The sequence below is a fragment of the Catharus ustulatus genome, chromosome 4, assembly GCF_009819885.2.
Source record: "Catharus ustulatus isolate bCatUst1 chromosome 4, bCatUst1.pri.v2, whole genome shotgun sequence".
Classification (NCBI taxonomy): domain Eukaryota; kingdom Metazoa; phylum Chordata; class Aves; order Passeriformes; family Turdidae; genus Catharus; species Catharus ustulatus.
This window is the reverse complement of record NC_046224.1, coordinates 1,570,939-1,595,874: the sequence shown is the minus strand read 5'-3', so window position 1 is coordinate 1,595,874 and position 24,936 is coordinate 1,570,939. Positions and strand designations below refer to the sequence as shown.

Genomic DNA, 24,936 nt, shown 5'->3' with positions numbered 1-24,936 from the left:
TGGAATTCACTCCCACTTTTCCCTTTTCTGCAGCACCAGGCCAGCACCAAAACCCCAAATTCTTCCTCATTCCCTGATTTCCATGGAATTCCTTCCCACTTTTCTCTTTTCCCATTCCTCATTTATCCCCCACAGCTCCCACCAAACCCAATCCCAAAAGAAATCCTCAATAACCACGAGTGCTTTGCTCAAATCCCTGCAATTCTGTGGGGTGGGAATTGGATTTGGAGTCTAAATTCTGAAATCATGGAATGGTTTGGATTGGAAAAAACCTTAAAATCATCCCCTGGGCATGGAATTCCATTAAAGAGATTTGGTGACAGCCAGAAGGAATTTCCAGGAATTTAAATCCAGCTCCTCTGTGTGACAAAAGTGGGAATTCTCATCTCTAAGTGGCTCCTGGCATTGGAAATCCATGGAAAATTTCTTGGAACACACAGCAGGGATTGATGAAACCTTCAGGAGGAGCCAAAATTTCCTTGGAGAGTCAATCCCTTGTTTTTTCCTCCTGCACAGGTTGGTGGCATCCATGGGACCCAAGGTGGATCCCAGTGGGGTTCTCCAGATTTTGGGAACTCATCCCCTCTTCCCAAAGGCTCAACTCTGTGTCCTCAACAAATTCCCAGATTTACAGAGGGTGAGTTTCACTGTTTTTAATTTTTTTTGGTTTTTTTTTTCCTAACAAATTCCTGCAAAACCTCTGGGTGTGTTTATGGATTTAGAAGAAAATCCTGGAGCTGTTTTTGTGGATTTTGGTTCATCTAGAATTAACCACTGGGAGTTGTTTTGGCTGCAGGAATGATCCCAAAATCCCACAAGAAGTCACTCAGCATTCCTTTAGGAACTGAGCTCAACTTTTTTTGGGAGTTCCAGGTTTTCCTTGGTGCCATTCCCATAAATTTGGGATGGATAAAGCTGGATGGGGTGCAAATTTGGGATGTCTCCTCCCTCCCCAACACCTCCTAAAGCTCTGCTTGCTTGAGGTCACTCCCACACCCCTCTGTGCTGTTATTTGGGATCATTCACATTTAGGATTTCACAGCTCCTCATGGAATTCTCCCCCCTCCAGGCAGGGTTTTCCACATTCCTGGAAACTTTTCACTGTGTTTTTTCCCTGTGCTTTCCCTCCTCAGGCTGAGCAGCTGTGGGCAGTGGTGGCAGTGCTGGTGCTGTTCTCTGGCACTGTGGGTGACATCCAGAGGGTGCTGGGCTGTTTTGGGAGCCCCCAGTGCAGGCTGGGGGTGCTGGAGGTGACCGAGGTGCTGCACTGCCTGGCCACGCTGCTGCGCGCCGCGAGGGACAGGGGCGTCCTCATCTCCAACAGGTCAGAGCTCACATCTCATGGATCCCCATCCCAATCCAATCCCAACCCATGGATCCCATCCCAATCCAATCCCAACCCATGGATCCCATCCCCATCTCCAACAGGTCAGAGCTCACATCCCATGGATCCCCATCCCAATCCAATCCCATCCCATGGATCCCATCCCCGTCTCCAACAGGTCAGAGCTCCCAACCCATCCCCATCCAATCCCAATCCCATGGGTCTCCATCCCATGGATCCCAATCCCATGGATCCCATGGATCTCATCCCATGGACCCCATCCCAATCCAATCCCATGGATCCCCATCCCAATCCCATCCCAATCCAATCCCATGGATCCCCATCCCATGGATTCCATGGATCCCAATCCAATCCCATCCCAATCCAATCCCTTGGATCCCCATCCCTTGGATCCCAATCCCATGGATCTCAATCCCATCCCATCACATCCCATCCCAGGCTGCTCCAATCAGGCTTTGGATGCTTCCAAGGATGAGGCAGCTGCACCTGGGAATTCATTCCAGTCCTTCCTCTCTTTTTATTCTCCCCTCTCTTTTTTCTCCCTTCTCTTTTTTCTCTTTTCCTGCTCCTCTTTTTTTTCCTTCCCCAATCTCCCCTTTCCCCATTCCCTGGGTCCTGTCCCTTGTCCCCAGTCCCTCTCCAGCTCTCCTGGAGCTCTGAGATTTCTCCAACCTTGAATTTCAAATCCCTGCAATTCCCAGGGGGTCTGAATTTCCAATCTGACACTTCCAGGGATGAGAATTCTCTCTGAGAATTCCATCCCATCCCTCAGGCATTCCCCCTTATCCTGTCACTCCTTTCAGGATACAATATTCCAAATAAAATCCCTATTTTCCCCAAAATAGAAGCAGGATTTAAAGAAACTTTTTTTTTTTTTTTTGCTCAGTTTTGATAATTTAATATTTTTATGACCTCCCCAAAATTGATTTGTTTTAATTCATCCCAAGTCCTGGTGCCTGTTTGCAGTAATTAATGAGTCCAAATCATGATGAGAGACACAAAACTTGTCCTGGAGGGTGGAAAAAGGAACAAAACTTCCAAAAAAAAAAGGGAAAAACCACAGTGGGAAAACCCTGCTGGAGAATCCAGGTTAATTTTAAACCAGATATTGTCAACACAATTAAAACCAATCAATCTCTTTGCTCTTTCTTTAACAGTTAAAAACCACCAAGAATTATTACAGAGTTAAAAACCTTCCCTAAAACCATTTTAACCCAAAAATTGCCTCATTGTGAAAGCCCAAATCAGCCCCAAATTCCCTGTGAGCCCCAGGGGAGCAGAATTTCCCCCTGGACTCTGATCCCAGGTCCTGTTTGTTTGTTTGGCTGGGAGGAGAGGCCACACTCAGGTGAACTTTGCTGTCACTTTTTTAAAAAAAAAACATTTTAAATTATTTAATTATTTAAATTATTCATCATTTCCTGCAGAGCTCAAGGCTTTTTTTTTTTTTTTTTTTTTAATTTAATTATCCAAGATATTTCTGGTGTTTAAGTGGCTGCACAGATTCCATTTGTTATTAATGATTTCTCAGTGGGAATTCCTGTTTTATCTTTTTTTTTTATTTTTCAGGATTCACTACAATATTCTTTACTGTTTATCCCTGATGGAAAATTCCAGAATTGTGCCTGTGGAAGAAGGAAGAGTGAATTTGAGTTGCAGGTGATCCCAATGAGGGAATGCTGAACAGAGAATATTCCAAAGCAGATGTGGCTCTGAGCTATCTCCACCTTGCCTTGAATCCTCAGAGGAAAATCAGGATTGGGTTTTAAATGTGGAAAAATTGGAATTGTTGTGTTTAAATTCACTGCTGGCTCTGGTTTGGAATATTGGAATGTCCAGATTCCATGGGCAGGGACAACTCCAGTGTCCCCAGTGTCCCCAACCTGGCTTTGGACACTCCAGGGATTCTCTGGCAATTCCAGGAATTCCTTTCCCCATTCCCTGTGTCCTGTCCCTTGTCCCCAGTCCCTCTGCAGCTCTCCTGGAGCCCCTGGAATGTTCTGGAAGCTCTCTCTGGAATTTTCTCTCCTCCAGCCCTGCACAATTCCCTGCCTGAGCCAGCTCTGCACAAAGGATTCTCCAGGAGAGATCTTTGCTCAATCCCCTTTTTCTCCTGCTGCTCTCAGCACACCAAAGCCATCAAGAGCTCAGGGAGCCCCAGAGCTTTTCCTGCAGGGATGCACAAACCCTTCCTGGGCACCTTCCCTTGGCAATCTGCACTTCAGGCAGCCCAGAGCCAGGGCAGGAGGAGCCCCAGGGCAGGAGGAGCCCCAGGGCAGGAGGAGCCCCAGGGCAGGAGGAGCCCCAGGGCAGGAGGAGCCCAGCTGGGATTTCCAGCCTGGATTTCCAGGGAGCATCAAATGGGAGAGAGGAGCAGGGAGGGCAGAACCCAAGGCCAAATCCCAGCAGGGATGGATGTGACACCAGGCTCAGTGTCCCCAGTCCCTCTGCAGCTCTCCTGGAGCCCCTTTAGGGCATGGAATGTTCTGGAAGCTCTCCCTGAATTCCCTTCTCCAGCCTGGCAATTCCAGCAATTCCTTCCCCAATCTCCCCTTTCCCCATTCCCTGTGTGCTGTCCCTTGTCCCCAGTCCCTCTGCAGCTCTCCTGGAGCCCCTCCAGGCCCTGGAATGTTCTGGAAGCTCTCCCTGCATCCTTCCCTTCTCCAGCCTGGCAATTCCAGGAATTCCTTTCCCCATTCCCTGTGTCCTGTCCCTTGTTCCCAGTCCCTCTGCAGCTCTCCTGGAGCCCCTTTAGGGCATGGAATGTTCTGGAAGCTCTCCCTGCATCCTTCCCTTCTCCAGCCTGGCAATTCCCAGCTCTCCAGAACCTGACATTGGATCCATCTCCTCTCCAAGGAATTGATGCATCCAGGGCCTTCCCTTGCAATCTCAGCAAACCATCAAGGCTCTCCCTTCCCTGGGCCTCTCTTTTCTATCCCCACTTTCCATCCCAATCCCTCTGCATGGATTCTGAGTGTCCTGAATCCCACAATCCTGGCCTGCCTTGCCTGGGCAGGGAGCTCCAAGCTCATGGCAGGGACACCTCCCAGCATCCCAGGCTGCTCCAATCCTTCCTTGGGCCACTGCAGGGATCCAGGGATTCTCTGGCAATTCCAGCAATTCCTTCCCCAATCTCCCCTTTCCCCGTTCCCTGGGTCCTGTCCTTGTGTCCTGTCCCAAATTCCAGCTCTGCTGGAGCCCCTTTAGGGCATGGAATGTTCTGGAAGCTCTCCCTGAATTCCCTTCTCCAGCAGAACGTTTCCCAATCCCTAAGGAATAAAAACTTAGGAGATCTAAGCTTGATTCCTTTTCTGCTGCTGAATTGATTTATTTAATTCCTTACCCTCACCTGGAGGAGGTGATGGAATAAATTCCTGCATCACTGAGCTCTGGCACAGATAAAACTGATTTTAATGAGCTTAAGGTGCCAAATTAATTCTTAAAGCAGAGCTTAACCCCTTAAAAAAAGATATTTTCCTTTATTCCCTAAAAAAACCTTTCCCAATATTTTTTAATTTTATCTCCAATATTTTTTTATTCCATGCTTTTCCTGAGTTGTTCCCAAATTTTCAATTTTTAATTTGTTTTATGTGGGAGGATTTCTTTTAGGGATTTTTTGAAGGATTCATTCCTTTCCCAGTTGTTGATTGGAATTTTTTCCTGTTTTTAGTGGAGGAGCTGATATCAAACTGACCCATGAGCAGCAGAGGATTCTGAATCACAGAATTGAGCCTGGCCAGACAGTGAAAATTATGGCATTTGCAGGTGAGAGCTCAAAATAATGTTGGAAAAATGAGAATTTGGGACAATTCCCAATCCTGTTCCCTCCTTAATCCCTCAAGGGATTGTGAGATCCCAAGGGAATCAATTTGTGCCTCTGGGATAGCAAATTTAAGGGAAATTCTGCCAAAAATTGAGGCAGAATAATTTAAAATATAAAAATATGATAATTATAAAATATAAAAATATTATAAATATAAAAATATGACCAATATGAATATAAAATTATGACAAATGTAAAATTAAATATTTGAAAAATATAAAATAAAAATTATGAAAAATATAAAATATTAAAAAATAAACAATATTAAATATATAAATATGAAAAATATGAATAATATGAAAATATAAAAATATGATAAATATAAAAATATGAACAATAAGAAGATAAAATTATGACAAATGTAAAATTAAATACTTGAAAAATATAAAATAAAAATATGAAAATTATAAAATATTTAAAGATGAACAATATGAAATATAAAAATATGAAAAATATTAAAATAAGATAAATATAAAATATAAATAGTTTAAAAATACAAAATATAAAAAGATGAAAAATACAAAATATAAAAATTTGAAAAATACTAAATATAAAAATATGAAAAATATAAAATATAAAAATATGATAAATATAAAATTATGACAAATATAAAATTAAATACTTGAAAAATATAAAATAAAAATATGAAAAATATAAAATATTAAAAATAAACAATATGAAATATAAAAATATGAAAATTATTAAAATATGAAAAATATAAAATGTAAATAGTTGAAAAATACAAAATGTAAATAGTTGAAAAATACAAAATATAAAAAGGTGAAAAATACAAAATATAAAAATTTGAAAAATACTAAATATAAAAATATGAAAAATATAAAATATAAAAATATGAAAAATATAGAAATATGAGCAATATGAAATATAAAATTATGACAAATATAAAAAAATAAATATTTGAAAAATATAAAATATGAAAATTATAAAATATTAAAAGATGAAAAATCTAAAATATAAAAATATGAAAAATCTAAAATCTAAAAATATGAAAAATATAAAATAAAGATAGATGAAAAATACAAAATATAAAAATATTAAAAATATGAAACATAAACATAGTAAAATTATAAAATATAAATATATTTAAAATATGAAAAATATGAAAATATTAATAATATAAGTTATGAATATATAAAAATATAAATATATGAAATATATAAAATATAAATAGATTAAAAATATAAAATATTAATATATGAAAAATATTAATTGTAAATAGATGAAAAATACAAAATATAAAAATATGGAAAATATAAAAAATAAATAGATGAACAATATAAAATACAAATATATGTAATAATTAATTCCTGCCTGTGGATTTTTTATTCCTCCTTTTCCTCTGCAGGCACAGGGAAAACCTCGACCCTGGTGAAATACACGGAGAAATTCCAGGAGCTGCAGTTCCTGTACCTGGCCTTTAACAAAGCTGTGGCTGAGAAAGGGAAAAGGGTTTTCCCAAGGAATGTCACCTGCAAAACCTTCCACTCCTTGGCCTTTGGCAGCGTTGGCAGACTGTGAGTCCTTTTTATTGTAAATTTTTTATAAATAATCCAATTGAAATTTATTTCTTACAATAACCCAATTTTAAATTTTTTACAATTTTTGTTTACAATAATCCAATTTTTTTAATACTCCAATTTTTCAAAATTTTTTACAGTATTCCAATTTTAATTTTTTTTACAACAACCCAAATTTAAATTTTTTTTACAATTTTTGTTTACAATAATCCAGTTTTGTAAAATGATCCAATTTTAGGGATAAACCAAATATTATATTATATTATAGTATAATATAATATGATATGATATAATATAATACAATATGATATAATATAATATTATATAATATAATATATCATATCATATCATGTCATGTCATATTATATTATATCAATCATATCATATCATATATTATATATTGCATTATATAGCATTTTATTACATTACATTGTATTTTATTACATTATATGACATTACATTGTATTATGTTGTTATGCTATATTATAATATATTTTGTTCTATTATTAGATTATATTATATTTTACTATATTTATTATATTATAATTTATTTTTATATTATATTACATTATATTATGTTATATTATGGTATATTATATGGTTATAATGTAATATTATATTTATTTTAATTTATTTTTATATTGTATTAATTACATTACATGTATTATAATTTATTATTATATTATACTATGTTATGCTATATTATATTGCTATATTATATTATGTTCTATTATGTTCTATTATTATAATGTATTATATTTATTATATTATATTTTATTATATTATATTTTATTACATTATATTTTATTGCATTATATTATATTGCATTTCATTATATTTATTATATTATATTCTACTGTAGTTATTATATTATATAATAATTTTCATATTATATTATATTACATTATATTAGGTTATGCTATATTATATTCTTATATTTATTATGTTCTATTATGTTATGTGATATGAAATTATATTAATTCCAACTTTTAATATTATATTGCATTATATTATATTTTATTATATTATGTTATATTATGTTATGTTATATTATTGTAGTATATTATAGTAGATTATATTTATTATATTATATTTATTATATTACATTATATTTTATTACATTACATTTATTATACTATAATTGTTATATAATAATTAATTTTTGTATTACATTATATTACATTACATTATATTACATTACATTATTTTACATTATATTATACAACATTACATGATATTTATTATATTATACTATAGTTATTATATTATATAATAATTTATTTTCATATTATATTATATTAAATTATGTTATGCTATATTGTAGTGTTCTATTATGTTCTATTATCTTATTATATTATATTATATTTATTTTATTATATTTATTATAATTTATTTTTTATATTATATTTTATTATGTTATGCTGTATTATATTGTTATATTATATTATATTATGTTATATTATGCTCTATTATGTTGTGTTCTGTTATTATATTATATTGTATTTAATATATTACATTACATTATATTATATATTACATTACATTGTATGTATTATATTATATTATATTATATTATATTATATTATATTATATTATATTATATTATATTATATTATATTATATTATATTATATTATATTATATTACATTATATTATATTACATTATATTATATTATATTATATTACATTATATTTAGTATATTATATTGCACTACATTACATTACATTATATCATAATAATTCCATTATTACCATGAATCAAGCCATAAATCCAACCTTTTTTCATAGATAATCACCAAAAAAACCCAATTTCTCTGTGATTTAACATTTTTTTCTCTTTTCCTCCCCTCCCAGGTACAAAGCCAAAGGCAAGCTGAACTTCTCCAAGCTGTCAGTGTACTCCATCAGCCTCCTGCTGCAGCACAGGGAGGGGCAGTCCCTGTATGTGAGAGCCAAAATGGTCTCCAGGACCCTGGAAAACTTCTTTGCCTCCTCTGACCGCGACATCTGCGAGGAGCACGCGCCCCTGTGGTACAAAAACACCCAGGGGCAGCTGCAGCTGATGGACAGGGAGGACAAGAGGGTGAGTTTGGGGTTAAAAATTATAGAAAAACACCCAGGGGCAGCTGCAGCTGATGGACAGGGAGGACAAGAGAGTGAGTTTGGGTTCAAAAATAACAGAAAAACACCCAGGGGCAGCTGCAGCTGATGGACAGGGAGGACAAGAGAGTGAGTTTGGGGTTAAAAATCACACAAAAACATCCAGGGAGAACAAGAGAGTGAGTTTGGGGGGTTCTGGGGTTCAAAATTACAGAAAAAAACACCCAGGGGCAGCTGCAGCTGATGGAAAGGGAGGACAAGAGAGTGAGTCTGGGGTTAAAAATCACAGAAAAAAACACCCAGGGAGGACAAGAGAGTGAGTGTGGGGTTCAAAAATAACAGAAAAACACCCAGGGGCAGCTGCAGCTGATGGACAGGGAGGACAAGAGAGTGAGTTTGGGGTTCAAAACTGCAGAAAAAACACCCAGTGGGGACAAGAGAGTGAGTCTGGGGATTTCTGGGGTCCAAAACTAGAGAATAAAACACCCAGGGAGGACAAGAGAGTGAGTCTGGGGTTCAAAAACACAAAAAAATCAGCCAGGGGTGCACTCAGGGAGGACAAGAGAGTGAGTCTGGGTTTCAAAATTATAGAAAAAACACCCAGGGGCAGCTGCAGCTGATGGAGAATGAGGACAAGAGAGTGAGTCTGGGGGGTTCTGGGGTACAAAAACACCCAGGGGCAGCTGCAGCTGATGGACAGTGAGGACAAGAGAGTGAGTCTGGGGTTCAAAAATAACAGAAAAACACCCAGGGGCAGCTGCAGCTGATGGACAGTGAGGACAAGAGAGTGAGTGTGGGGTTCAAAATTATAGAAAAAAAATCCAGGGGGGACAAGAGAGTGAGTCTGGGGTTCAAAATCACAGAAAAAACAGCCAGGGAGGACAAGAGAATGAGTTTGAGGTTCAAAATTATAGAAAAAAACACCCAGAGGGGACAAGAGAATGAGTCTGGGGTTCAAAAATAACAGAATAAAACACCCAGGGGGGACAAGAGAGTGAGTTTGGGGTTCAAAAATAACAGAAAAACACCCAGGGGCAGCTGCAGCTGATGGACAGTGAGGACAAGAGAGTGAGTTTGGGGTTAAAAATTATAGAAAAAACACCCAGGGAGGACAAGAGAGTGAGTGTGGGGTTCAAAACTACACAAAAAACACCCAGGGGCAGCTGCAGCTGATGGAGAATGAGGACAAGAGAGTGAGTGTGGGGTTCAAAATTATGGAAAAAAACACCCGGGGGGACAAGAGAGTGAGTTTGGGTTCAAAACTGCAGAAAAAACACCCAGGGGCAGCTGCAACTGATGGACAGGGAGGACAAAAGAATGAGTCTGGGGTTCAAAAACACTGTAAAAAGTATCCAGGGGGAACAAGAGAGGGAGTCTGGGGTTCAAAATTATAGAAAAAAAATCCAGGGGGGACAGGAGAGTGAGTCTGGGGTTAAAAACTACACAAAAAAACACCCAGGGGCAGCTGCAGCTGATGGACAGGGAGGACAAGAGAGTGAGTGTGGGGTTAAAAACTGCAGAAAAAACACTCATGGGGGGACAAGAGAGTGAGTTTGGGGTTAAAAATTATGGAAAAAATATCCAGGGAGGACAAGAGAGTGAGTCTGGGGTTCAAAACTACACAAAAATCCACCCAGGGGCAGCTGCAGCTGATGGAAAGAGAGGACAAGAGAGTGAGTCTGGGGAGTTCTGGGGTTCAAAATTACAGAAAAAAACACCCAGGGGAAGCTGCAGCTGATGGACAGTGAGGACAGGAGAGTGAGTCTGGGGTTCAGAATTATAGAAAAACACCCAGGGGCAGCTGCAGCTGATGGAGAGGGAGGACAAGAGAGTGAGTTTGGGTTCAAAATTATAGAAAAAAAATTCAGGGAGGACAGGAGAGTGAGTCTGGGGTTAAAAACTGCAGAAAAAACACCCATGGGGGGACAAGAGAGTGAGTTTGGGGTTCAAAATTATAGAAAAAACACCCATGGGGAGACAACAGAGTGGGTGTGGGGTTCAAAAACACTGAAAAAAATATCCAGGGAGGACAAGAGAGTGAGTGTGGGGTTAAAAATCACAGAAAAACACCCAGGGGCAGCTGCAGCTGATGGACAGGGAGGACAAGAGAGTGAGTGTGGGGTTCAAAATTATAGAAAAAAACACCCATGGGGGACAAGAGAGTGAGTCTGGGAGTTCTGTGCTTCAAAAACACAGAATTTTGGGGTTCAAAATTATAGAAAAAACACCCAGGGGGGACAAGAGAGTGAATCTGGGGTTAAAAACACAAAAAAACACCCAGGGGCAGCAGCAGCTGATGGAAAGAGAGGACAAGAGAGTGAGTCTGGGGTTCAAAATTATACAAAAAACACCCAGGGGCAGCTGCAGCTGATGGACAGGGAGGACAAGAGAGTGAGTGTGGGTTCAAAATTATACAAAAAACACCCAGGGGGGACAGGAGAGTGAGTCTGGGGTTCAGAATTATAGAAAAAACATCCAGGGGCAGCTGCAGCTGATGGAAAGGGAGGACAAGAGAGTGAGTTTGGGTTCAAAATTATAGAAAAAAAATCCAGGGGGGACAGGAGAGTGAGTGTGGGGTTCAAAACTACAGAAAAAACATCCAGGGGGGACAAGAGAGTGAGTTTGGGGTTCAAAATTATAGAAAAAACACCCATGGGGGGACAACAGAGTGAGTGTGGGGTTCAAAAACACTGAAAAAAATATCCAGGGAGGACAAGAGAGTGAGTGTGGGGTTCAAAATTATAGAAAAAAACACCCAGGGGCAGCTGCAGCTGATGGAAAGGGAGGACAAGAGAGTGAGTTTGGGTTCAAAATTATAGAAAAAAAATCCAGGGAGGACAAGGGAGTGAGTCTGGGGTTAAAAATCACAGAAAAACATCCAGGGAGGACAAGAGAGTGAGTTTGGGGGGTTCTGGGGTTCAAAATTACAGAAAAAAACACCCAGGGGCAGCTGCAGCTGATGGAAAGGGAGGACAAGAGAGTGAGTCTGGGGTTAAAAATCACAGAAAAAAACACCCAGGGAGGACAAGAGAGTGAGTCTGGGGTTCAAAAATAACAGAATAAAACACCCAGGGAGGACAAGAGAGTGAGTTTGGGGGGTTCTGGGGGGTTCTGGGGTTCAAAATTACAGAAAAAAACACCCAGGGGAAGCTGCAGCTGATGGAAAGGGAGGACAAGAAAGTGAGTCTGGGGATTTCTGGGGTTTAAAATTACAGAAAAAACACCCAGGGAGGACAAGAGAGTGAGTTTGTGGTTTCTGGGTTTGGGATTTGGGGAATTGGGGTGGATGTTCCTGCTGGGGTAGGGTGGGGTGGAAGCCAAACCGTGCTGGGGGTTTGTGAGTGAGTCATGGGAGGGATCAGAGATTGGGAGGAAGAATTCAAAATTGGGAGCAAGAACCCAACATTGGGAGGAGGAATCCAAAGATTAGGAGGAAGAATCCAAAAACTGGGAGGAGGAATCCAAAAATTGGGAGGAGGAATCAAAATATTTGGAGGAAGAATCAAAATATTGGAGGAGGAATCAAAGATTGGGAGGAGAAATCCAAGAATTGGGAGGAGGAATCAAAAGATTGGAGGAGCAATCAAAGATTGGGAGGAAGAATCAGAAATTGAGAGAAGGAATGAAAAGATTGGGAGGAAGAATCAGAAATTGGGAGGAATCAAAGATTGAGGGGAGGAATCAAAAGATTGGGAGGAGAAGTCCAAAAATTGGGAGGAAGAATTAAAAATTGGGAGGAAGAATCAGAAATTGAGAGAACGAATGAAAAGATTGGGAGGAGGAATAAAAATATTTGGAGGAGGAATCAGAAATTGGGAGAAGGAATGAAAAGATTGGGAGGAGGAATCAAGAATTAGAAGGAAGAATAAAAAATTTGGAGGAGGAATCAGAAACTGGGAAATGATGAAAGGAAAATGTCCCTGCCATGGGTGGGCCTTGATTTTATCTTTATTCCATGATTTCATTTTTATTCCATGATTTTATTTTTATTCCAGGATTTTATTTTTATTCCCTGATTTTATTTTTACTCCATTAGTTTAGCTTTATTCCATTATTTTATCTTTATTCCAGGATTTTATTCCCAATCTTTCTGTTTTCCCATTTCCCTTTCCAGCCTGGATCATTCCAGGATTTTTTCTTTATTCCCTGAATTCATTTTTATTCCAGGATTTTGTCTTTATTCCATGATTTCATCTTTATTCCATTATTTTATCTTTATTCCATGATTTTATCTTTATTCCATTATTCCATCTTTATTCCATTATTTCATTCCAGATCAGTGTGGAGGAGGCCAAGCAGATCTGGCACCACATGCAGCAGCTGGATGGGGACACAGCCAGGAGATACAAGATGACTTGTGATGGTAAAAAATGGAAAATCCCTTTTACCTTTTTATATATATTTTTTTAATTTTCCTGAAATGTTCCTGGAATGTTCCTGGAATTCCCTGTGCCCATTAAACAATTTAGAATCCCCAAATTTCCACTACTGAGACAAACTGAGATTTTCTTCCAACCCTTCCAAATACACAAATATTCCAAATAAATTAAAAATAAATTTTTTAAAAAGAGATTAAATTAAATTAATTTAAATTAAAACTCTGCTGCTCCATGCTGGGACAGTTCCCTGTCCCTGAAATTCAGATTTTTTCCCCCCAGGGTATCTGAAGCTGTGGCAGCTCAGCAAGCCCCAGCTCTCAGGGTTTGATGCCATCCTGGTGGATGAAGCTCAGGACTGCACCCCAGGTGGGTTACAATTCATTTCTTAGTGCATTTCTTATTTTTTATATTATTTCTTATTTGATTTCTTATTTCTTATTCTATTAATTTTATTTATTTTTATTTATTTTATTTATTTTTAAATTTATTTTATGTATTTTATTTTTTTATTTTTTATTTCTTATTTGATTTCTTATCTGGTTTCTTATTTTATTTTCTATGTCTTATTTTATTTATTTTATTTATATTATTTCTTATTTGATTTCTTATTTTATTTCTTATTTGGTTTCTTATATCTTATCTTGTATCTTATATCTTATCTTATATCTTATATCTTATATCTTATCTTATATATTTTATCTTTTATCTTATATCTTATCTGATTTCTTATTTTATTTCTTATCTGATTTCTTATTTTATTTCTTATTTATTTTATTTTATTTATTTTATTTCTTATTTTACTTCTTATATCTTATTTGATTTCTTTTATTTATCTCTTTTATTTTATTTCTTATTTTATTTCTTATTTTATTTCGTATCAGATTTCTTATTTGATTTCTTATAATCTATTTGATTTCTTTTATTTCTTTTATTTTATTTCTTATTTTATCTTATTTTATTTATTTTATTTCTTACCTGATTTCTTATCTGATTTCTTATCTTATATCTTATTTTATTTATTTTATTTATTTTATTTCTTATTCTATTTTGTATCTGATTTCTCATTTTATTTCTCTTATATCTTATTTATTTTCTTATTTTATTTTTTATCTGATTTCTTCTTTTATTTCGTCTTTAATTTCTTATCTTATTTCTTATCTTATAAAAAAATTATTTCAGATCTGATTTCTTATTTTCTAAAAAAATTGATTTCTTGTCTGATTTCTTATTTTAAAAAAAAATTGAGTTCTTTGATTTCTTTTTACCTTCTTCTTCTTAACTTTTTTGCAATCATTCATTTTAATTTTTTTCAATAATCCATTTTAAATTCTTTTTACAATTTTTTTGCGATAATCCGATTTTAATTTTTTTAAATCTATTTTACAATAACCCTTTTATTTAAATTTTAACAATAACCCAATTTTTTTTCCAATAACCCAAATTTAAATTTTATTTTAACAATAACCCAAATTAAATTTTATTTCAACAATAATCCCAATTTTCATTTCCCTGTCAGCCATCGTGGACATCGTGCAATCCCAGAGCTGCGGGAAGCTGCTGGTGGGAGACCCTCACCAACAGATTTACAGCTTCAGGGGGGCTGTGAACACCCTGCACGTGCTGCCCCACAGCCACCTCTTCTACCTCAGCCAGGTCAGGGGCCCCAAAAACCCCAAAAAATCCCAAAAAATCCCAAAAACCACAGAAATGCCAAAAATCCCAATAACCCCAAACAGCACAGAAACCGCAAAAATCCCAAAAACCACAGAAATCCCAAAAACCCCAAAAACCACAGAAACCCCAAAAACCATAGAAACCCCAAAAATCCCAATAACCCCAAACACCACAGAAACCACAGAAATCCCGAAAACCACAGAAACACCAAAAATCCCAATAACCCCAAACACCACAGAAACCACGGAAACCCCAAAAACCACAGAAATCCCAAAAACTCCAAACATCCCAAACCCCCTGCACGTGCTGCCCCACAGCCACTTGTTCTACCTCAGCCAGGTGAGGAACCCAAAAATCCCAAAAACTCAAAAACCCCAAAAACCACAGAAACCCCAATAACCATAGAAACCCCAAAAATCCCAATAACCCCAAACACCACAGAAACCACAGAAATCCCAAAAACCACAGAAACACCAAAAATCCCAATAATCCCAAACAAACACCACAGAAACCGCAAAAATCCCAAAAACCACAGAAATCCCAAAAATCCCAATAATCCCAAACACCACAGAAACCGCAAAAATCCCAAAAACCACAGAAACACCAAAAATCCCAAACATCCCAAACACCCTGCACGTGCTGCCCCACAGCCACCTCTTCTACCTCAGCCAGGTCAGGGGCCCCAAAAACCCCAAAAATCCCAAAAAATCCCTAAAACCACAGAAATCCCAAAAATCCCAATAACCCCAAACAGCACAGAAACCCCAAACACCTCAAAAATCCCCAAAATCCCAAACACCCCAAACACTCTGCACGTGCTGCCCCACAGCCACCTCTTCTACCTCAGCCAGGTCAGGGGCCCCAAAAACCTCAAAAATCCCAAAAAATCCCAAATACCACAGAAATCCCAAAAACCACAGAAACCGCAAAAATCCCAATAATCCCAAACACCCACAGAAACCCCAAACACCTCAAAAATCCCAAAAACCCCAAAAATCCCAAACACCCCAAACACCCTGCACGTGCTGCCCCACAGCCACCTGTTCTATCTGAGCCAGGTCAGGGGCCCCAAAAACCCCAAAAACCACAGAAATCCCAAAAATCCCAATAATTCCAAAAATCCCAAACAGCCCAAAAACCACAAAAACCCCAAACACCCCAAAAATTTCAAAAACCCCAAAACCAACAGAAACCCCAAAAACCCCAAACATCCCAAACACCCCAAAAACCCCAAACATCCCAAAAATCCCAAAAACCACAGAAACCCAAAAAATCCCAAACATCCCAAAAATCCCAAAAACCACAGAAACCCCAAAACCTCCCAAAACCCCAAACACCACAGAAACCCCAAAAATCCCAAAAACCCCAAATACCACAGAAACCACAGAAATCCCAAAAACCATAAACACCCCAAAAATCCCAAACATCCCAAAAACCACAGAAACCCCAAAAATCCCAGAAACCCCAAAAATCCCAATAACCCCAAACACCACAGAAACCACAGAAATCCCAATAACCCCAAAAATCCCAAAAATCCCAATAACCCCAAACACCCTGCACGTGCTGCCCCACAGCCACCTCTTCTACCTCAGCCAGGTCAGGGGCCCCAAAAACCTCAAAAATCCCAAAAAATCCCCAAAACCCCAAAAACCACAGAAACCGCAAAAATCCCAAAAACCACAGAAATCCCAAAAACCACAGAAACACCAAAAATCCCAAACACCCCAAACACCCTGCACGTGCTGCCCCACAGCCACCTCTTCTATCTGAGCCAGGTCAGGGGCCCCAAAAACCCCAAAAAACACAGAAACCCCAAAAACCACAGAAATCCCAATAATCCCAAAAACCACAGAAATCCCGAAAACTCCAAAAACCCCAAACACCCTGCACGTGCTGCCCCACAGCCACCTCTTCTACCTCAGCCAGGTGAGGGGCCCCAAACACCCCAAAAAATCCCAAAAACCCCAAAAACCACAGAAACCCCAAAAACCATAGAAACCCCAAAAATCCCAATAACCCCAAACACCACAGAAACCACAGAAATCCCAAACACCACAGAAACACCAAAAATCCCAAACACCCCAAACACCCTGCACGTGCTGCCACACAGCCACCTCTTCTATTTGAGCCAAGTGAGGAACCCCAGAAACCCCAAACACCACAGAAATCCCAAAAATCCCAATAATCCCAAAAATCCCAAACAGCCCAAAAACCACAAACACCCCAAAAACCCCAAACACCCCAAAAATTTCAAAAACCCCAAAACCAACAGAAACCCCAAAAACCCCAAACATCCCAAACACCCCAAAAACCCCAAACACCCCAAAAATCCCAAAAACCACAGAAACCCAAAAAATCCCAAACATCCCAAAAATCCCAAAAACCACAGAAACCCCAAAACCTCCCAAAACCCCAAACACCACAGAAACCCCAAAAATCCCAAAAACCCCAAACACCACAGAAACCACAGAAATCCCAAAAACCATAAACACCCCAAAAATCCCAGAAACCCCAAAAATCCCAATAACCCCAAACACCACAGAAACCACAGAAATCCCAAAAACCACAGAAACACCAAAAATCCCAATAACCCCAAACACCCTGCACGTGCTGCCACACAGCCACCTCTTCTACCTCAGCCAGGTCAGGGGCCCCAAAAACCCCAAACATCCCAAAAACCCCAAAAACCACAGAAACCCCAAAAACCATAGAAACCCCAAAAATCCCAATAACCCCAAACACCACAGAAACCACAGAAATCCCAAAAACCACAGAAACACCAAAAATCCCATACATCCCAAACATCCCAAACACCCTGCATGTGCTGCCCCACAGCCACCTCTTCTACCTCAGCCAGGTGAGGAACCCAAAAATCCCAAAAACTCCAAAAAATCCCAAAAACCACAGAAATCCCAAAAATCCCAAAAAATCCCCAAAACCACAGAAACCCCAAAAATCCCAAACACCCCAAACACCCTGCACGTGCTGCCCCACAGCCACCTCTTCTACCTCAGCCAGGTCAGGGGCCCAAAAACCCCAAAAAATCCCAAAACCACAGAAATGCCAAAAATCCCAAAAACCACAGAAATCCCGAAAACTCCAAACACCCCAAACACCCTGCACGTGCTGCCCCACAGCCACCTCTTCTATCTGAGCCAGATGAGGAGCCCCAAAAACCCCAAAACCTCCCAAAAACCACAGATATCCCAAAAACTCCAAACAGCCCAAAGACCCCAGAAACCACAGAAACCCCAAAAATCCCAAACGCCCCAGAAACCCCAAACACCCCAGAAACCCCAAAACCACAGAAACCCCAAAAATCCCAAACACCTCAAAAACCCCAAAGACTCCAAACACCCCAGAAATCCCAAAAACCACAGAAACCCCAAAAACCCCAAAAATCCCAAACACCCCAAAACCCACAGAAACCCCAGAAACCCCAAAAAATCCCAAAAACCACAGAAACCCCAGACACCCCAAAAACCACAGAAACCCAAAAACCCCCCAAAATCCCAAAATATCCCAAAAACCCCAAAAGTCCCAAACACCTCAAACATCCCAAAAAACCCAAAAATCCCACAATGGGGAGCCCTGAGATTGTGGGGTTCGAAATTTGTGGGGTTTGAAATTTGGGGTTTGGAATTTGTGGGGATTTGAAATTTGTGGGGCAATGGAATTGTGGGGTGTGAAATTTTTGGGGTTTGAAATTTGTGGGGTTTGCAATTGTGGGGTTTGGAATTGTGGGGTGTGAAATTTGTGGGGTTTGGATTTTGTGGGACCCTGCAACTGTGGGGTTTGGAATTTGTGGGGTTTGAAATTTCTGGAGTTTGAAATGTGGGGCAATGGAATTGTGGGGTTTGAAATTTGGGGATTTTGAAATTTGGGGGGCAGTGAAATTTGTGGGGTGTGAAATTTGTGGGGTTTGGAATTTGTGGGGTGTGAAATCTGTGGGGTTTGAAATTTGGCATTTGGAATTTGTGGGGTTTGAAATTTGTGGGCTTTGGAATTTGTGGGGCAATGGAATTGTGAGGTGTGAAATTTTTGGGGTTTGAAATTTGTGGGGTTTGAAATTTGTGGGGCCCTGCAGTTGTGGGGTTTGAAATTCTGAGCCTTGGAATTGTGGGGTTTTCAGTTTGGAGTCCTGGAATTTATGGGGTTTTAAATTTGTGGGGTTTAAAATTCATTGTCCAGGAATTGTGGGGCCCTGGATTTGTAGGGTTTTCAATTTGGAGCCCTGGAATTGTGGGGTTTTCAATTTGAAGCCCTGAAATTTGTGGGGTTTTCAATTTGAAGCCCTGAAATTTGTGGGGTTTTAAATTCTGGACCCTGCAATTATGGGTTTTAAAATTTGGAGTCCAGGAATTGTGGGGCCCTGGAATTGTGGGGTTTTAAATTTGAAGCCCTGGAATTGTGGGGTTTTCACTTTGGAGCCCTGGAATTGTGGGGTTTTCAGTTTGGAGCCCTGGGATTGTGGAACAAAGATGATTTATGGGAATATTTTAGCAGGATTTTGATGTTGCTGGCAATCCCACAGTTCCATCCAGAGCAAATCCTTGTGTAGATTCCCCAAATTTTCCAGCTGATTTTGGGATTTTTTCTCCGTGCAGAGTTTTCGCTTCGGGCCCGAAATCGCCTACGTGGGATCCACAATCCTGGAAGTGTGCAAAGGGATCCGCGGAAAAACCCTGCTGGGAGGGAGCCATGGGGGTGAGTGGGGATGGGAACTGGGAATGGGAACTGGGAATGGGGAACTGGGAATGGGAACTGGGAATGGGGAACTGGGAATGGGAACTGGGAATGGGAACTGGGAATGGGGAACTGGGAATGGGGACTGGGAATGGCTACTGGGAACTGGGAATGGGAACTGGGAATGGGGAACTGGGAATGGGGACTGGGAACGGGGAACTGGGAATGGGAACTGGGAATGGGGAACAGGGAATGGGGAACTGGGAATGGGGAACAGGGAATGGGGAACTGGGAATGGGAACTGGGAATGGGGAACTGGGAATGGGAACTGGGAATGGCTACTGGGAACTGGGAATGGGAACTGGGAATGGGAAACTGGGAATGGCCATGGGGAACTGGGAATGGGAACTGGGAATGGGGACTGGGAACGGGGAACTGGGAATGGGAACTGGGAATGGGGAACTGGGAATGGGGAACTGGGAATGGCTGCTGGGAACTGGGAATGGGGAACTGGGAATGGGGACTGGGAACGGGGAACTGGGAATGGGAACTGGGAATGGGAACTGGGAATGGGGAACTGGGAATGGGGAACTGGGAATGGGAACTGGGAATGGGGAACTGGGAATGGCCATGGGGAACTGGGAATGGGGAACTGGGAATGGGGAACTGGGAATGGGGACTGGGAATGGGGACTGGGAATGGGGACTGGGAAACTGGGAATGTCTGTAGGGAACTGGGAATGGGAACTGGGAATGGGGAACTGGGAATGGCCATGGGGAACTGGGAATGGCTGCTGGGAACTGGGAATGGGGAACTGGGAATGGGGAACTGGGAATGGGAACTGGGAATGGGGAACTGGGAATGGGAATGGGGAACTGGGACTGGGAATGGGGAACTGGGAATGGGGACTGGGAATGGGGACTGGGAATGGGGAACTGGGAATGGGGAACTGGGAATGGGAATGGGGAACTGGGAATGGGAATGGGGACTGGGAATGGGAACTGGGAATGGGGAACTGGGAATGGGAACTGGGAATGGCTGTGGGAACTGGGAATGGGGACTGGGAATGGCCATGGGAAACTGGGAATGGGGAACTGGGAATGGGGAACTGGGAATGGGAACGGCCATGGGGAACTGGGAATGGGGAACTGGGAATGGGGACTGGGAATGGGGAACTGGGAATGGGGACTGGGAATGGGGAACTGGGAATGGCTGCTGGGGAACTGGGAATGGGGAACTGGGAATGGGAACTGGGAATGGCCATGGGGAACTGGGAATGGGAACTGGGAATGGCCATGGGGAACTGGGAATGGAGAACTGGGAATGGCTGTGGGAACTGGGAATGGGGAACTGGGAATGGCCATGGGGGACTGGGAATGGGGACTGGGAATGGCCATGGGGGACTGGAAATGGGAACTGGGAATGGCCATGGGGAACTGGGAATGGGGACTGGGAATGGCCATGGGGGACTGGGAATGGGGAACAGGGAATGGGGAACTGGGAATGGCTGTGGGAACTGGGAATGGGGAACTGGGAGTGGCTGTGGGGAACTGGGAATGGCCATGGGGAACTGGGAATGACCCTGGGGAACTGGGAATGGCCATGGGGAACTGGGAATGGCTGTGGGGAGCTGGGAGTGGCTGTGGGGAACTGGGAGTGGCTGTGGGGAACTGGGAGTGGCTGTGGGGAACTGGGAATGACCCTGGGGAACTGGGAATGGCTGTGGGGAACTGGGAATGGCCATGGGGAACTGGGAATGGCTGTGGATAACTGGGAATTCCTGCTGGAAATGTCCATGGATAACTGGGAATTCCTACTGTGGATAACTGGGAGTTTTCCCTGGGAATGCCCATGGATACCAGGAGTTTTTCCAGGAATGTCCATGGATAACTGGGAGTTTTTCCTGGCAATGTCCATGGATAACTGGGAGTTTTTCCTGGGAATGTCCGTGGATAATTGGGAATTTTTCCTGGGAATGTGCATGGATAACTGGAATGTCCATGGATAATTGGGAATTCCTGCTGGGAATGTCCATGGATAACTGGAAATGTCCGTGGATAACTGGGAATTTCTGCTGGGAATGTCCATGGACAACTGGGAATTTTTCCCAGGAATGTCCATGGATAACTGGAATGTCCATGGATAATTGGGAATTTCTACTGTGGATAACTGGGAGTTTTCCCTGGGAATGTCCATGGCTAACTGGGAATTTCTGCTGGGAATGTCCATGGATAACAGGAATTTTTCCAGGAATGCCCATGGATAACAGGAGTTTTTCCAGGAATGCCCATGGATAACAGGAATTTTTCCAGGAATGCCCATGGATAACAGGAATTTTTCCAGGAATGCCCATGGATAACAGGAGTTTTTCCTGGCAATGTCCATGGATAACTGGGAATGTCCATGGATAACAGGAGTTTTTCCAGAAATGCCCATGGATAACAGTTTTTCCAGGAATGCCCATGGATAACTGGGAATTTCTGCTGTGGATAACTGGGAGTTTTTCCAGGAATGCCCATGGATAACAGGAGTTTTTCCAGGAATGCCCATGGATAACAGGAGTTTTTCCTGGCAATGTCCATGCATAACAGGAGTTTTTCCAGGAATGCCCATGAATAACTGGAATTTTTCCAGGGAATGTCCATGGATAACAGGAGTTTTTCCAGGAATGCCCATGAATAACTGGAATTTTTCCAGGGAATGCCCATGGATAACAGGAGTTTTTCCAGGAATGCCCATGGATAACAGGAGTTTCTCCTGCAGGGGACGTGCGGGGAGCCCGGCAGGGACAGGTGGCTCTGCTGTCCCGGAGCAACTTCAACGTGTTTGAGGACGCCGTGGAATTCTCTGGGAGAGCACCCCCAGTCAAAATCCACATAATTGGGGTGAGAGTCAGGCCAGTTCCCAGTCCAGTTCCAAGGATTTCAGTGAATATTCCAGGAAAAAAAGGGAATTTTTTTGTACCCAGGGATGCCATTACTCTCCAACCTGTGCAGGCCTCATCCAATTTTTAGGATAATTTTGTTCCATTTTTAGGGTAACTTGTCTCAATTTTCTCAGGGATGGGCCAAGGAAAGATGGGTGGACAGCTGGAACAAGCTGTTCCAAGGTTTTAAATAAATATTCCAGGAAAAAGAAGGAATTTTCAGGAAAAACAGGAAATTTTGTACCCAGGGATGCTGTTACTCTCCAACCCGTGCAGGCCTCATCCCATTTTTAGGATAATTTGTCCTGTTTTTATCAGGAATGGGGCAGTGAAAGAGGGATGGAACAAGTTGTTCTAAGATTTTAAGTGAATATTCCAGAAAAAAAGCAGGGATTTTTTTGAAAAAGGAAGAATTTCCAGTAAAAAACATGAATTTTTTGTGCCCAGGGATGCCGTTACTCTCCAACCCGTGCAGGCCTCATCCTATTTTTAGGATAATTTTTCCTGTTTTTGTGAGAGATGGAACAGTGAATGAAGCATGGACAGTTGGGACAAGCTGTTCAAAGGATTTAAATGAATATTCCAGGAAAAAAAGCAGGAATTTTCAGGAAAAAAACAGGAATTTTTTGTACCCAGGGATGCCGTTATTCTACAACCTGACCAGGCCTCATCCCATTTTTAGGATAATTTTGTTCCATTTTTAGGATCATTTGTCCCAATTTTCTCAGGAATGGGGCAGGGAAAGATGGATGGACATTTGGGACAAGTTGTTCCAGGGTTTAAAGTAAATATTCCAGAAAAAAGCAGGAATTTTCAGGATAAAACAAGAATTTTTGTGCCCAGGGATGCAGTAATTCTCCAACCCGTGCAGGCCTCATCCCATTTTTAGGATAATTTGTCCTGTTTTTATCAGGAATAGGGCAGTGAAAGAGGGATGGAACAAGTTGTTCCAAGGTTTTAAGTGAATATTCCAGAAAAAAGGCAGGGAGTTTTGAAAAAGCAGGAATTTTCAGAAAAAACAGGAAATTTTTGTGCCCAGGGATGCCGTTACTCTCCAACCCTTGTGGGCCTCATCCCATTTTTAGGATAATTTGTCCCATTTTTTTCAGGGATGAGGCAGAGAAAGAGGGATGGACAGCTGGAAAAAGTTGTTCCAAGATTAAAATAAAGATTCCAGTAAAAAACAGGAATTTTCAGGATAAAAACAGGAAATTTTTGAGGCCAGGGATGTTATTCAGAGCTGTTGTCCTCCAACCCGTGCAGGCCTCATCCCATTTTTAGGATCATTTGTCCCATTTTTAGGATATTTTTGTCCTGTTTTTCTCAGGGATGAGGCAGGGAAAGAGGGATGGAACAAGTCTCTCCAAAAATTTAAATGAATATTCCAAAAAAAAAGCAGAAATTTTCAGGAAAAAGCAGGAATTTTTGTACTTAGGGATGCCTTTACCCTCCAACCTGTGCAGGCCTCATCCCATTTCTAGGATAATTTTGTTCCATTTTTAGGGTAACTTGTCTCAATTTTCTCAGGGATGGGGCAGAAAAGATGGATGGACAGGTGGAGCAAGCTGTTCCAAGGTTTTAAATTAATATTCCAGGAAAAAGCAAGAATTTTCAGGAAAAACCAGGAATTTTTGTGTCTAGGGATGCTGTTACTCTCCAACCCTTGTAGGTCTCATCCCATTTTTAGGATCATTTGTCCTGTTTTTATCAGGAATGGGGCAGTGAAAGAGGGATGGAACAAGTTGTTCCAAGGTTTTAAGTGAATATTCCAAAAAACAAAGCAGGGATTTTTTTGAAAAAGCAGGAATTTCCAGGAAAAAACATGAATTTTTTGTACCCAGGGATGCCATTACTCTCCAACCCGTGCAGGCCTCATCCCATTTTTAGGATAATTTATCCCATTTTTAGGATAATTTTTCCTGTTTTTATGAGAGATGGAGCAGTGAAAGAAGGATGGACAGTTGGGACAAGCTGTTCAAAGGATTTAAATTAATATTCCAGGAAAAAAAGCAGGAATTTTCAGGAAAAAAACAGGAATTTTTTGTACCCAGGGATGCCGTTATTCTACAACCTGACCAGGCCTCATCCCATTTTTAGGATCATTTTGTTCCATTTTTAGGATCATTTGTCCCAATTTTCTCAGGAATGGGGCAGGGAAAGATGGATGGACATTTGGGACAAATTGTTCCAGGGTTTAAAGTAAATATTCCAGAAAAAAGCAGGAATTTTCAGGATAAAACATGAATTTTTGTGCCCAGGGATGCAGTAACTCTCCAATGTGTGCAGGCCGCATCCCATTTTTGGGATCATTTTTGTCCCATTTTTGGGATCATTTTTCCCATTTTTAGGATATATTTGTTCCATTTTTGGGATCATTTATCCCGTTTTTCTCAAGGATGGGGCAGTGAAAGAGATTTGGAGCCTGATTTTAGGAATTTTAGCAGAATTGGAACCTGATGCTTAGG

At 40.6% G+C, this 24,936-nt stretch overlaps 1 protein-coding gene across 6 annotated transcripts in view; it reads left to right on the top strand.

The window, feature by feature from the left end:
- FBH1 (F-box DNA helicase 1) overlaps positions 1-24,936 on the top strand; it is a 50,192-nt gene that overhangs the window by 8,127 nt on the left and 17,129 nt on the right. For all 6 annotated transcript variants that reach the window (XR_004417721.2, XM_033058143.2, XM_033058139.1 and 3 more), the window contains 11 exons: positions 517-637; positions 1,134-1,324; positions 2,915-3,004; positions 5,016-5,110; positions 6,535-6,703; positions 8,561-8,789; positions 13,082-13,169; positions 13,465-13,551; positions 14,702-14,838; positions 19,467-19,566; positions 22,309-22,430. Coding sequence is in view for 5 of the 6 variants with exons in the window: in XM_033058143.2 (XP_032914034.1) it covers positions 517-637; positions 1,134-1,324; positions 2,915-3,004; positions 5,016-5,110; positions 6,535-6,703; positions 8,561-8,789; positions 13,082-13,169; positions 13,465-13,551; positions 14,702-14,838; positions 19,467-19,566; positions 22,309-22,430 (1,429 nt within the window). In the remaining variant the exon portion in view is untranslated. The remainder of the gene's footprint in view (positions 1-516; positions 638-1,133; positions 1,325-2,914; positions 3,005-5,015; positions 5,111-6,534; positions 6,704-8,560; positions 8,790-13,081; positions 13,170-13,464; positions 13,552-14,701; positions 14,839-19,466; positions 19,567-22,308; positions 22,431-24,936) is intronic.